Source organism: Lethenteron reissneri, chromosome 53, assembly GCF_015708825.2.
Source record: "Lethenteron reissneri isolate LAM-NWPU_2019-01 chromosome 53, ASM1570882v1, whole genome shotgun sequence".
Classification (NCBI taxonomy): domain Eukaryota; kingdom Metazoa; phylum Chordata; class Hyperoartia; order Petromyzontiformes; family Petromyzontidae; genus Lethenteron; species Lethenteron reissneri.
Window position 1 is genome coordinate 2868022 of NC_083831.1, and position 16230 is coordinate 2884251.

At 50.5% G+C, this 16230-nt stretch overlaps 1 protein-coding gene across 1 annotated transcript in view; it reads right to left on the minus strand.

The window, feature by feature from the left end:
* The window catches only part of LOC133356362 (protein cornichon homolog 2-like), a 50092-nt gene that overhangs the window by 25922 nt on the left and 7940 nt on the right, over positions 1 to 16230 (minus strand). Inside the window, exon 2 of the mRNA XM_061573841.1 lies at positions 369 to 422. Within this exon, the coding sequence (XP_061429825.1) occupies positions 369 to 416 (48 nt within the window). The 5' untranslated portion in view covers positions 417 to 422. The remainder of the gene's footprint in view (positions 1 to 368; positions 423 to 16230) is intronic.

The window sequence follows — 16230 nt, forward strand, 5'->3', positions numbered from 1 at the left end:
CACACTAACACACACACAACACTAACACACACACTAACATACACACACACACACACCACCTACACACAAACCACACCAACACACACACTAACACACTAACACACACACTAACACACCCCACACCGACCAGCTGATAAAACGTCACCTTCAACCCATTGCTTCACACGACACGGTGTGAGGTGTGCGGTGTAGGGTGACAGTGCGCCTGCTAACGCAGAGATCGCAGGAGATTATATCATCATCTTAGCGGGGTGGGGGGCAGGTAGGTAGGTGGGGGGGAGAGATGTCACGGGGTCGACGCGGCTCGGAGGCGAGCGCGCGTGTGGGAGTGCGTGCGTGCGCGCGTGTGTGACGCATGACCAGCAGACCTTTTTCAGCATTCGGCAGATGCGCTCCACCTTCCTTAGCCGCTCCATTTGCGTCTTTGCGCCGGCCACGTTGTGTGGGTGGGGTGGGGTGGGGGTCACAGAAGGCAAAGGACAAGAGGCAGACAACAGCACGGGCACGGTTAAACCGGCGTTGTGGTGTGGGGTTGCGTACAGAGAGAGAAGTTCCACCATTGGAGGATTCGAGGTTTTCTGTGGTTGGGGGGCTGTCCGTAAATGACGTCACGCGATTTTAGGCAATTTTTGACCCCCCCCCCCGGTCGTCAGACGGCGTCACAAAAAGTCAGACCCCCCCCCCCTCAAATATGACGTCACAAGCTCCCCCCCCCCAAAAAAAAATGCTTCAAATCGCTCTAAACTATTGACATTGCAGTGCGTATTTAATGTGGCGCTGCACTCTGATGTTGCAGGAGAAAACATTTATTAAACGTCTATTTAATTAAGTAGAACGTGTTGTCTATATTTATTTAAAGTTGTGCATTTTGATGTGACGTCACATTTCTCAACAACACCCCCCCCCCTCGTCACACATCGTAACAAATATCTGACCACCCCCCCACCCCCTAGGTGCGTGACGTCATTTATGGTCGGCCCCTTAACGCGTGCTGGCCACGACTTTTGGGGGGCCCCGCAAATCGACGGCCGCCACGGAGCAAAATGGAGGCCGACGCGGTTGACGGTTGGTGACGCGTCTCCTGGGTCACGTGCGTGACGCGAATGATGTCATTCGGGGGCTGGTGGTGGGGGCGGGGCGGTGTTGAACGTCACAAAAGAGGTTTGCCGACCCCACGTGAAGTGTGACGGGGTCGCTGCGCACGTGATTGGTAGACGCTTTATCGACCACCCTACCTCCCCCCCGAAGAAGGGATGATGGGCTGAGTCAACCGCCACCAATCAGGATTTCAACGCTTCACATTTAGATTTCATTGGGACCCGCTCGCTCTCACAACCGCTGATTCACCTGGAGGTAAACGTGTAAATATATCAATAAAAACACGATGTAACATCAACAATATCTCACCACAATATATTTACCCTGTAGGTATATTCTCGTCAATCCGCCTGTCGCGCTGCCACGTGCTCTACCAGAGGCGTGACTGACTTGCCCACCGCCATGATAATGTGGAATTCCGTCCACCACCGCCGGCAGAGATGAGCCCAAAATCCATCACTCGCTTTGAGTTGGCAGATGGACGTTGCATTGACCTAGGGGAGGCCCAGGCTCAGCTATTCGCCGACGCTGATTTTAGCCGTGAGCGGGAATCGAACGCAGGTCGTTGGGGGTCCTACCCGCTGCACATCTCCTCCCGACGTTGCTTATAGTGAACAAAAGACAAAGATCCCCCGTATAGCCTCTCCGGCCTTCGAAGGTACCGCCTTTCATAGGTGCTACTCGCTAACACCACTTGTCCTAACCAGTCTGTTAAGGCTATACGGGGGGGTGTTTGTCTCTGTTGATTGAGTGAGTGTGGGGTGTGTGTACGTTCTCCACTGTTCTACATGGGTTTACTCCGGGTACCCTGCTTTTTCCCCATTGCTAAAAACAAACAAACAAACACACAAACAAACACACAATGTGACCAGTATTGATTCTTCAGCCGCACCGAACCTCACAACAATAATATCCAGGTGTCTGCCTTGGCTCCTCCCACCCTCAACCAGTATATATACAAGGACTGTTTTCTTGGAATTTCTCTCACTTGATGCAGCAATCGTGCTGTGACGGTTCCACCTGAAGACGGAAGCTTGTGTTGCCTCCGAAACGTCGTGATTTTTATTTTATTTTTATTTAACTTTTATGAATTTTTTTTTTACCTACGTGACTTAACCGAAAAAAACCTAAGAATATGACCAGTATTGGCCACGTGTATTTATTTTATTTTGCCAGGCGAGGCCCACTGAGCTACGTAGTTCTGTTTCAGAAGCGACCTGGCCACAAACGACAGCTCAGCGAAGTGGCTTGTCGTCACGTGGAAATGTTTAGCAGGAGACAAATACACTTAACGCGAGATGTTGATTCTATATGCGGAGGGAAAAACCGGTAGACCCGGAGAAAAATCCACGCGACCACGGTAGGGAAAGAGAAAACATGCAAAACTCCTAATATACAGCAGGGTCGGGATCGAACCCACGACCTCCTGTATACCAGGCGAGGTAGTTAACATCTCCTAGCCACTCTGATGATGATAACGAGAGAGAGACGCAAACTCCAAATATACAGCAGGCGTCGTCAGGATCGGGATCGAACTCACGACCTTCTGTATACCAGGCGAGGTAGTTAACATCTCCTAGCCACCCTGATGATGATAACGAGAGAGAGACGCAAGCTCCAAATATACAGCAGGCGTCGTCAGGGTCAGGATCGAACCCACGACCTCCTGTATACCAGGCGAGGTAGTTAACATCTCCTAGCCACCCTGATGATGATAACGAGAGAGAGACGCAAGCTCCAAATATACAGCAGGCGTCGTCAGGGTCAGGATCGAACCCACGACCTCCTGTATACTAGGCGAGGTAGTTAACATCTCCTAGCCACCCTCATGATGATGATGATGAGAGAGAGACGCAAACTCCAAATATACAGCAGGCGTCGTCAGGACCGGGATCGAACCCACGACCTCCTGTATACCAGGCGAGGTAGTTACCATCTCGCCACTGCAGTGCCCCAATAATATTCCAATGCTATAAAAAACCAACAGCTTAAAAATTACTCAATTGGGATTACACCTCAGCAGCAACAGCAGCGACATCAGCACCCTTCTCCCGCAAAAACAACTCGGCAAGACCCTCCTGAGAACGAGTCACGAGACTCAGTGAGGCTTCCCTGGGTCAACAAGCGAAATCATGCGATTGATAATGTGTTCATGTATGTACGTAGAACTTATTTCGCACCGAACGTAGCCAGCCGTGCTAATCGGAGGTGCGGGATGTATCATCATCATCGTCGTAAGAAACAACAACAGCAGCAGCCATGGATAATCCACTGCTGGATGAAGGCCTCTTCACGTAGCCTCCATCTCTTACGACGAGGCGATTCTCACCAGAGTCGAGTCCGTCGCTCCATCTCCCTCGCGGGGACGTCCATCCCTCAGCCGCTATCTCCTCCCAACTGTTTGCCAACTGTAAATATTCCATCTTATCGCCCTTCCCCACGCTGATCTCACCGTAGCTGTCCCATCGTTATATATATAAAACATATCTATATTTTACAATTTTAATAATAATATAGTTGTATTTGTTTTCAGAGGGCCTTGGCCGCGCTCGTTATCCGCAGAATAAACAAAATGCTCCCTCTACTAGCCCACAAAAGCCAGGCTTAGTCGTATTTGCTATTCATTTGGTGTCTGTATGTGCGTGCCAATACGGGACACGCGTGCAATCAACGCGCGCTCTGCGGGCCGCAGTTGGAGCTATCCGATGACCGAGACACGCGCAGCCCCGCCGCCTCTTAACTGCAGCGCGTCGCAAGCGCCGAAGCCGTGGTTTTGGCCTACTCTTCCAACGTTGAGCACGAGTGTCGGAAGAGCGGTGGGGCCCTACCCGCACTTTACCCCACCGGCATCTGCGAGGGCGTTATCGAGGCGAGTTGCGGGGTTGGTGTGGGTGAGACACAGAGCGGGGGGTCGGGGGGGGGGTCTCCAGGAGAGGTTCAGGAATCACTCGCCACTGTTGTCAGCCATGGCTGGGGAATCGAACCCAGGTGGGCAGGTCAGTAGTGCACCACCAGCACCGCTTTGTATTTGTTTTATGCACACGCAGAGACGCACGCAGACAGATGCACAGACACAACAACAACCACAACCGCCGTTCGTCTTATGTGGCAGCGACGTCACCACGGCGCTTGTGTCCATGCTAGGTCAGGGGTCGTGCGAGGTCACGGGGTCGTGCAAGGTCAGGGGTCGTGATAGGTCAGGGGTCGTGCGAGGTCACGGGGTCGTGCAAGGTCAGGGGTCGTAATAGGTCAGGGGTCGTGCAAGGTCACGGGGTCGTGCTAGGTCACGGGGTCGTGCTAGATCACGGGGTCGTGCTAGGTCACGGGGTCGTGCAAGGTCACGGGGTCGTGCTAGGACAGGGGTCGTGCAAGGTCACGGGGTTGTGCAAAGTCACGGGGTTGTGCAAGGTCACGGGGTCGTGCTAGGTCACGTGGTGGTGCAAGGTCACGGGGTCGTGCTAGGTCACGTGGTGGTGCAAGGTCACGGGGTCGTGCGAGGTCACAGGGTCGTGCTAGGTCACGGGGTCGTGCAAGGTCACAGGGTCGTGCTAGGTCACGGGGTCGTGCAAGGTCAGGGGTCGTGCTAGGTCACGTGGTGGTGCAAGGTCACGTGGTCGTGCAAGGTCACGTGGTGGTGCTAGGTCACGGGGTCGTGCTGTATCTTGACTTAACGCTTTCGTGACTGCAGGAATTCATATTCTTTGGATCTTTCGGTAAAGTCACGTGGATAGGTTCAAAGAAATAACAAAAAATAAAAATAGACTTCGACGTTTCGATCGCAACACAAGCGCATGACGACCGCTTGTGTTGCGATCGAAACGCAGTAGTTTTTTTTGGTTATTTTTGATTATTTTTTGTTATTTTCTTTGAACCTATCCACGTGACTTCGCCGACCGACCCAAGGAATATGAACAACAAGAGGAGCTACGTTCTATTTCGAATTGGGAACAAAATACAACCCCCTCATTATTTCAAGAGCACGAAGATGGGGGCATCACGAATCAGTCCTTGAAGAGCCGCACGCGGCATCGGAACCTCGGGGCAACCGAAGCAAACCCCCCTCCCCCCACCCGTGCCAGGTGCACTCCGAGACCTCGTGAAGTGTTGCAAGGTCCATCTTCTTGGTTCTTTCGGCAAAGTCACGTAGAAAGAAATTAATTAAAAAATAAAAATAAAACATAATAAAATAATTCTCACGACGTTTCGGCCACAACGCAAGTAGCCGTCTTCAGAAGAACAGGTCTGTCAAGAGACAGAATCCTTGAAGAACAGGTCTGTCAAGAGACAGAATCCTTGACAGACCTGTTCTTCACCTGAAGACGGCTACTTGCGTTGTGGCCGAAACGTCGTGAGACTTATTTTATTATGTTTTATTTTTATTTTTTTATTAATTTATTTCTACGTGACGTTACCGAAAGAACCAAGAAGATGAATCCCTGCAGTCACGAAAGCTTTACATCGAAATGTTGCAAGGTCGCTGCTAGCAGGAGGTCACGGTACAGACCCTGCGGGTGCCATGGGTTTGACCGAGCGAGATGACCGCCAGATGCACCACGCGTTGCTTCCCTCGAATGTAGCAACTCGCCGCGTTTTATCCACCCAGGAACTACGCTCGTTGTTGTGAGCGTCGCTCCTCTGCCCTCCATAGGAGGGCGACTGCCTCCAACTGCCCGGTAGCAGCGTCCTTCACGAGCCTCGCTCCACAGAGGCCCATCTCGACACCGCTGGTACCAGTCATCGGCAAGTCCACTCAGCTCCACATCATCTTGGACTGCATCAGCCAACCTCTTCTCGAGCCAATGCCGCACCCGTTTAGCCCCCTCCACCCCTACAAACAAAAGCTGTTGGGGCATGCGGTGGCTGGGCATGCGGGCTACATGACCCAGCCAACGCAGCCTTGCCTGCCGGAGGAGCTCTCTGATGATGAGGCTGCGCCACCACTCTCCCCCCACCAAACAAAGACCCCCCGTATAGCCTCAACAGAATGTAGGGGCAAGTGCTGTTAGCGAGCAGCACCTATGAAGGCCGGCACGGCACACGAGGGAGCGCGTGGACAGTATCACGCCCGACCGCCTTTGTCTCCCCAGTGGCGATGTTTACACACCGCACCAGGTACTCATTTGAGGCTGAGTCGACCTACGGGAGGCCGAGGGACCGGTTCAGATATTCGTCGCTGGGTGTTGGCCGTGAGTGGGAATCGAACTCGGTTCGCCGGGTTCGTAGCGCAGCGTAGCGCTAACCGTGGCACTACCGCTCCCCACCTTCCACCGCACACACACACACAGACACCACTCACACAGACACCACACACACACAAGACAAAGATCCCCCGTATAGCCTACAGACTGTAGGGGCAAGTGCTGTTAGCGAGCACCTATGAAGGCCGGAACGGTACACGAGGGGGTGGGTGGCCAGCACCACGCCCGACCGCCTTTGTCGGGCGTGGTGCTGACCACCCACACACTCACACACACACATACACCACACACGCACACACACACACAGACACCACACACACAGACACCACACACACACACACAGACATCACACACGCACACACAGACACCACACACACAGACACTACACATACACACTCACACACACAGACACCACACACGCACACACACACACAGACATCACACACGCACACACAGACACCACACACACACATAGACATCACACACGCACATACAGACACCACTCACACAGACACCACACACACACACTCACACACACACATACACCACACACGCACACACACACAGACACCACACACACAAACACCACTCACACAGACACCACACACACACACTCACACACACACATACACCACACACGCACACACACACACAGACACCACACACACAGACACCACACACACACACACAGACATCACACACGCACACACAGACACCACACACACAGACACTACACATACACACTCACACACACAGACACCACACACGCACACAACACACACAGACATCACACACGCACACACAGACACCACACACACAGACACCACACACACACACATACAGACATCACACACGCACACACAGACACCACACACGCACACACACACATAGACATCACACACGCACACACAGACACCGCACACACAGACACCACACACGCACACACACACACAGAGACACCACACACACACACACAGACACCACACACGCACACACACACAGACACCACACAAGCACACACACACAGACACCACACACACACACACAGACACCACACACATACAGACACCACACACGCACACACGCACCGTGACACGCAGGAAGCGCTTGCAAATTGAATCAATCGAATCTGGGTCACGGTGGGAATTGAGAGAGAGAGAAAAAAAGAGAGAGAGGAGGAGGAGGAGGACGGGGAAAAAAAATTGGGACTGAGCGAGGAACAGCCGGTGGGAACGTCGCGAATGATGAAGTCTTGACACGGAGACGCGACTTGGGAAATCTGCTGACGCAGCGGGAATCCGCGTGCAGGGAATAAGTGGCAGCAGCAGTAGCAGCGGCAGCAGTAGCAGCAGTAGCAGCAGCAGTAGCAGCAGTAGCAGCAGTAGCAGCAGCAGTAGCAGCAGTAGCAGCAGCAGCAGTAGCAGCAGTAGCAGCAGCAGCAGCGGCAGGGTGAGTGTGGGGGTGAGCGTGGGGTGAGCGTGGGGTGAGCGTGAGGTTGAGCGTGGGGTCAGCGTGGGGGTGAGCGTGGGGGCGAGCGTGGGGGCGAGCGTGGGGATGAGCGTGGGGGTAAGCGTGGGGGTGAGCGTGGGGGCGAGCGTGGGGTGAGCGTGGGGTGAGCGTAGGGGTGAGCGTGGGGTGAGCGTGGGGGTGAGTGTGGGGGTGAGCGTGGGGGCGAGCGTGGGGTGAGCGTGGGGGCGAGCGTGGGGTGAGCGTGGGGTGAGCGTGGGGCGAGCGTGGGGCGAGCGTGGGGGTGAGCGTGGGGGCGAGCGTGGGGTGAGCGTGGGGTGAGCGTGGGGTGAGCGTAGAGGTGAGCGTGGGGGTGAGCGTGGGGGTGAGTGTGGGGGTGAGTGTGGGGTGAGTGAGCGTTACAACCAGAGGTGTCCCTACACGAGCTGCCAGCAACTGGCGCCATATGCAAACCATGCAATTGGCGCCGCCAACCCCCAAACCCCAAGGGCAACAACATCTTGGCTGAGGTTTTTTGGTAAACCGCGAAACATTTTGCCCTTCTCCGTTTCGGTGTAATGTTTTTTGTGAGCTTTTCGTTTTTTAAACAGAGGCATGATTTTTCGCTCCGTCCGTCCGTACGCACGCCTGTCCAACCCAATACATGCTCAGAAATGTTGCCAAATTAATTATAATTCATATTCCCTCTATGCGCACGGGGAATTGAAACAATTACATTTTCGTTATTTGTATTTCGTTATTTGCATTTTTTCCTTGTATTTTTTTATTTGGAATTTTTTCCTCGAATTTTTTATACTTGCATTTATTTTCGTATTTTTTTCCTCGGCTTTTTTACTGGCATTTTTTGTTATTTGTATATTTTTTACATATTTTTTTGTTGTATTTTTTTATTTGTATGTTTTTATTTGTATTTTTATCCCTAAAATTTGGCGCCCCCGCTCCCCACTTACGGTGTGAAATAAGTTCAACATACGTACACACACATACGTGGCGGGTTGACTGATCCCCATGTGCTTTAGACTATGATGGTTACGAGCACACTTGGTATGTGTATGTATGTTGATCTTCTTAAAGCAGCCAAAATATTCTCAAGCGCGTGATGTGGATTCTGAATGCGGGGGGGCAAACCCGGAGGACCAGGAGACACATTCATGCGACCACGAGGAGAGAGAGACACGCAAACTCCAAAGAGACACGCAAACTCCAAATACATAGCAGGCTTCAGGGTCGGGGTCGAACCCACGACCTCCTGTATACCCGGCGAGGCAGTTAACATCTCGCCATCACGCAAACTCCAACGTACAGCAGGCCTTTCTCGCCTTCATAGGTGCCGCCTTTCATAGGTGCTACTCACTAACACCACTTGCCCCAATCAGTCTGTAAGGTTATACGGGGGATCTTTGTCTTTGTTGATTGAGTGAGTGTGGGGGTGTGTGTACGTTCTCGCCCTGTTCTACATGGGTTTACTCCGGGTACCCTGGTTTTTTCCCCATATAAAAAAAAATAACAAACAAACACACACACAAGCACACAATGTGGCCAGTATTGGCCACGTGCATTTATTTTATTTTGCCAGGCGAGGCCCACTGAGCTACGCAGCTCTGTTTCACAAGCGACCTGGCCACAAACGACAGCTCAGCGAAGTGGCTTGTCGTCACGTGGATTATTATAGCAGGAGACAAATACACTTAACGCGAGATGTTGGTTCTATATGCGGAGGGTAAAACCGCGGGGCCTGGAGGAAAAATTCACGCCAGGGCAGGGAGAAAGAGAACACGCAAATTCCAAATATACATCAGGGTGGGGGTCGTACCCACGACCTCCTGTATACCAGGCAAGGTAGTTAACATCTCCAAGCCACCCTGATGATGATGATGAGAGAGAGAGACATGCAACCTCCAAATATACAGCAGCAGGCGTCGTCAGGACCGCGATCGAACCCACGACCTCCTGTATACCAGGCGAGGTTGTTAACATCTCCTAGCCACCCTGATGATGATGATGAGAGACACACAAACTCCAAATATACAGCAGGGTCGGGATCGTACCCACGACCTCCTGTATACCAGGCGAGGTAGTTAACATCTCCTAGCCACCCTGATGATGATGATGAGAGAGAGAGACGCAAACTCCAAATATACAGCAGGCGTCGTCAGGACCGGCATCGAAACCACGACCTCCTGTATATTAGGCGAGGTAGTTAACATCTCCTAGCCACCCTGATGATGATAATGAGAGAGAGACGCAAACTCCAAATTTACAGCAGGGTCCGGGGTCCTACCCACGACCTCCTGTATACCAGGCGAGGTAGTTAACATCTCGCCACTGCGGCGCCCCATAGCATCGCGATGCTATAAAATGAACCTGCAAATTCACTATTTGGGATTGCACCGAAGCAGCAGCGCCTCGCTACTGCTAAAAAACAACTCGGTAGGACCATCCTGAGAATGAGTCGAGGCTTCCCTGGGTAACAAGCGAATGAATAATAATTCACAGTGTGACATTTTTTTTCGTGGGTAGTAAGTGTTATTTTCCAATTGCTTATTCCTCAAAAGTACAGAAAATATCTATTATTACCCACAAACTTTGCTTTTGTGACGAGGACACAAAAGCAAAGGTAATAATCCACTCCTTTAAAACACTTTCTTGTTCGTGGGTAGTAAGTGTTATTTCCTAATTGCTTATGCCTCAAAAGTACTGAAAATTACTATTATTCCCAACAAACTTTGCTTTTGTGACCAGGACAGTGATTCATCTTCTTGGTTCTTTCGGTATAGTCACGTAGAAGGGAAGTAATAAAATAATAAAAACAAAACATAATAAAATAATTCTCACGACGTTTCGGCGACAACGCCTCGACAGACCTGGTCTTCACCTGAGGACGGCTGCTTGCGTTGTGGCCGAAACGTCGTGAGAATTATTTTATTATGTTTTATTTTTATTATTTTATTACTTCCCTTCTACGTGACTTTACCGAAAGAACCAAGAAGATGAATCCCTGCAGTCACGAAAGCTTTAAATCGAAAAAAAAAACAGGACAGTGATGTTTTAAAAATGTTCAATGAGAAAACGTGGTGTGCATTTGTGTTATTCCTTCATGTAAAGTCCTGGCCACAAACGCAAAGGTTTGTGCGGAATAAAATAAATTTTCTATACTTTCGAGGCTGAAGAAATTGGAAAAATCACACTTACTACGCAGGAACAAAAATCGTGTTACATAGTGTACAATGTATTCGTCTATGTGATGTTTACGCATACTATTCATATTCTCTGGGTCTTTCGGTAAAAGTCACGTAGATAGCTTCAAAGGAAATAACAAAACAACAAAACACACTGATTGGCTCACAGGCGAAGACATCACATTTACGCCCCCGTCTATTTAAGACCGTCTGATGATGCTGGCTGCTGTTGTTGCTGTTATTGTACTTACCGACGAAACGTCACGATACACGAATTGCAAATGTTGTGGGGGGTTTTAGTCTTCAACGCAACAACCGGTGTGCTGTATTGGTTACAAATCCGCCAGGTTTTGTTTCACGTGACGGACCTTACTCATCGGCTGCGTTGGGTGGTGGCGGGTCTGACGACGCATTTATATCTACGCGATCTCCCCCAAAACACCTCCATGATGGAGCGTGTACGTAGGTTGAACTTCTTCAAAGACCGGGTCAAGTCAGACAGACTGATTGACTGACTAACCGCTGCGCCACCACTCGCCACTGCCACGCCCTCACCAAGGCATTCGGTGACACTCCACGCCGATTGCACCTCGACCTCGCAGGAGCAGCTCTGGTCTCATCACCTCCGATGGCCGTGCCCAGATTATATCCGTGGTCTTCTCTCTCTCTCTCTCTGGGCACCAGGGAAGGGGCTCAAACATTGGCGTCGTTCACTCAGAACCGTCTCACGGCGTGGACACGTGGATTGCAGGGCGTTGATGAAGACTGACAGACTGACTGACAGACTGACAGACGGACTGATTGACTGACTGACAGACTGACAGACTGATTAACAGACAGACTGACAGACTAACAGACTGACAGACTGACTGACAGACTGACAGACTGACTGACAGACTAACAGACTGACAGACAGACTGACAGACAGACTGACTGACAGACTAACAGACTGACTGACAGACTGACAGACTGACAGACTGACAGACTGACAGACTGACAGACTGACAGACTGAGACTGACAGACTGACAGACTGACAGACTGACAGACAGACAGACTGACAGACTGACACACAGACTGACTGACAGACTAACAGACTGACTGACAGACTGACAGACTAACAGACTGACTGACAGACTGACAGACTGACAGACTGACAGACAGACTGACTGACAGACTGACAGACTGACAGACTGACAGACTGACAGACTGACAGACTGACAGACTGACAGACTGACAGACTGACAGACTGACAGACTGACAGACTGACACACAGACTGACTGACAGACTAACAGACTGACTGACAGACTGACAGACTAACAGACTAACAGACTGACTGACAGACTGACAGACTAACAGACTGACAGACGGACTGACTGACAGACTGACTGACAGACTGACTGACAGACTGACAGACTGACAGACTAACAGACTAACAGACTGACAGACTGACAGACTGACTGACAGACTGATTAACAGACTGATTAACAGACTGACTGACAGACTGACAGACTGACTAACAGACTGACTGACAAACTGACAGACTGACAGATTGACTGACCGACTGCCAGACTGACTAACAGACTGACTGACAGACTGACAGACTAACAAACTGACTAACAGACGGACAGACTGACTAACAGACTGACTAAACAGACAGACAGCCTGACTGACTGTCAGATACAGACTGATAGACAGACAGGCCGATTGACATATAGAAATATATTCTTAGGTTTTTTCGGTAAAGTCACGTAGGTAAAACATCAAAATTAATAAAAATAAAATAAAATAAAGATCACGACGTTTCGGAGGCAACACAAGTCTCCGTCATCAGGTGGGACCGTCACAGCCAGATTAGCTGCATCACTTAGCTGCATCACTTGATGCAGCTAATCTGGCTGTGACGGTCCCACCTGATGACGGAGACTTGTGTTGCCTCCGAAACGTCGTGATCTTTATTTTATTTAATTTTTTATTAATTTTGATGTTTTACCTACGTGACTTTACCGAAAAAACCTAAGAATATGAATCATTGCAGTCACGAAAGCTTCAAATCTAGAAATATAGAGATATATATACATACTCACTGACAGACAGACAGTCTGATTGACTGACAGATAAACAGACTGACTGACAGTTGTGTGCAGCTTTACTTAAAAAAAAGTTTTCAGCTGCAGCTGACCACCCAACACGGACCTGCAACGAGCTTGCCACGAGGTTTCCACGACTCTGCCACGAGACTTCCACGAGCCTGCCACGAGACTGCCACTAGCCTGCCACTAGCCTGCAAGGAGCTTGCAAAGAGCCTGCCACGAGATTGCAAGGAGCCTGCCACGAGCTTGCAAAGAGCCTGCCACGAGACTTCCACGAGCCTGCAAGGAGCTTGCAAGGAGCCTGCCACGAGGCTGCCACGGGCTTCTCTGACGGTTGCCACTTCACCCATCCGCGTCGCCGTCGCTGATGCGCTCGTCAGCTGAGCAAGCGACGAGCCCCGTTATGAAACGAGCCGCAAAAAACGGACGGACGAGGCGACGCGCCGTCCACGCGTGTAACAACAGCGCCCATCTAAATGGCAATTGCCGTTTGCTTACAACTATACATTGTTTTGCTTCTGTCATCACGTGAATATTGTGTCAGGAGATGAACGTGACAATCTGCGAGCCACAACGCGACGATAATCTGCTGCACGGACGATGCGATTATCGCGGAATTTAATGTCGTTTCGTATCATCGGCAATGTGTTCCACCACCAAAGCGGAGGTCACAACAACACTCACCCACCCAGCCACTCACCCAGCCACTCATCCACCCACTCATCCACCCAGCCACCCACCCAGCCATTCACCCAGCCACTCACCCAGCCAGCCACTCACTCAGCCACGCACCCAGCCATCCACCCAGCCACTCACCCAGCCACTCACCCACTCGCTCACCCACCCACCCAGCCACTCACACACCCACTCACCCAGCCACTCACCCAGCCACTCACTCACCACACTGCACGGTCACAACAACACTCACCCACCCACTCACCCAGCCACTCACCCACTCACTCACTACACTGCAAGGTCACAACACTCACCCACCCACTCACCCAGCCACTCACCCAGCCACTCACCCAGCCACTCACTCACTACACTGCAAGGTCACACCAACACTCACCCACCCACTCACCCAGCCACTCACCCAGCCACTCACCCAGCCACTCACCCACTCACTCACTACACTGCAAGGTCACAACAACACTCACCCACCCACCCACTCACCCACCCACTCACCCACTCACTCACTACACTGCAAGGTCACAACAACACTCACTCACCCACTCACTCACCCACCCACTCACCACACCGCAGGTCACCTCACTTCTCTCTCCGCTTTATCCCTCGCACTCCTCCTCTGTGGAATTCTCTCCTCCCATCATCATCATCATCGTCACTTTCCTCCCCAGCTCTCACAACAACAACAATAACCTCGCTCAATTCAAGAAACGTACTACACTCTTCTCTACCACCACTTCGTGGGGGAAGTCAACAGAGGTTGTCCTATGGATCGACTCGCCCCCGTCATTGAAATGTGGAATGGACTGTAAACTGGAGATAACCCACCAATGCCCTCACCGTGGCTCATTCGGCGAAACTGGACCGCACTTTGACCGTTATAACTCAGATGTGCTCATAATAGAGGCTGTCGGGTTAGATCGCGTCAATAAAAATGTGTCGTCAAACCCGCCACCGCCCGACGCAGCCAATTAGTGAGGCGTGTCACGTGACGGGAACGTGCCAATTCGTTATTGGTGGAGGGGAGTATTGTGAGTAACCAATGAGGGGGCGAGCAGAGGCAGGTGCCAACGGGTTGACACTCAAGAATGACGTAACGCAAGGCCGTAGCCATGGAGACAACATTGGGGGGACCAAATCTTTCAGGGGGGCTGGGCCCCCCTCCCCCCCTAGAAAAAATATAAATTTGAAAACGAATTTCCTGCCATTTCTTCCCTAAAATATAAAAATTCACTAACACATAGGATTGACTTTTTACGTTTTTTTTTTACAATAATGTCTAATAGTGTATTGTATTCCATTGCTCTGTTTTTTCTTTTTTACCTTTTCTTGTTTCATTGTATGTAATGGCAGAGATTAGGGATTTATAAAGTACAACCATAACCACAATCATATAAACAGAAATATCGATTTAAAGCTTTCGTGACTGCAGGGATTCATATTCTTGGATGTTTCGGTAAAGTCACGTAGAAGGGAAATAATAAAATAATAAAAATAAAACATAATAAAATTCTCGCGACGTTTCGGCCACAACACAAGCAGCCGTCCTCAGGTGAAGAACTGGTCTGTCGGAAAGACAGCATTAGGACGCTGTCTTTCCGACAACTCTGTTCTTCAGCATTAGGACGCTGTCTTTCCGACAGCTCTGTTCTACATCTGAGGTCGGCTGCTTGTTTAATTTTTATATTATTTTATTATTTCCCTTCTACGTGACTTTACCAAAAGATCCAAGAATCTGAAACAGAAATCTATCTTATAGCAATATATTGGGGGGGGGGGGGGGACATTTTGAGCATATTTAAATATTGGGGGGGTATGTGTCCCCCCCAATATTTATTATAATTACGACCTTGACGTAACGGCCTTGACGTAAAGTCACGGGGGACGTGAGGGGCTTTGGAGAGCACCTTCGGGAACATGGGCGGAGCCGAGCTGGTGGGAGGAGCCCCCCAAAGGGTTCTTAAGGGGGGCCACGTGACGGAGGCGGGGTCGTCGTAGGGAGCCAGGGTAGAGATCGGCTGGAAGAAAGTTTCTCTCTCTCCTCGTCGCTGAGCAGTGTTGGCTGAACCCCCGCTCAGGGCAGACGAGTAAGAGAGTCCATAGGATAGCTGGGTTAGGACTCCCCCTCCCAATACGTTCCATTCATTGGCTACCACATTCAGATAAGCTCCTCCCTCTCTCCTCCCCTCTTAACTTGTATTTAAGAACGGTTTAGGTCAGCGGTCGGGAACCTATGGCTCGCGAGCCATATATGGCTCTTCCGGTGACGGCATATGGCTCCCAGACAATTTTGAGTTGAAAAAAAAAAAATCAGTTTGGAACTGATTTTAAAATACTTGTGATATTGTTTAATAATACTGTGTCAATTTAAAGTAAACATAAATTCGTTTTGAAGATAAAATTTCTCGGGTCACGGGTCCCGTGACCCGAAGTCGCATTAAAAGTAAGACATTTAATTTATTATACGTAAAAAATACTATATGGCTCTCAATGAAATATATTTAGAAAT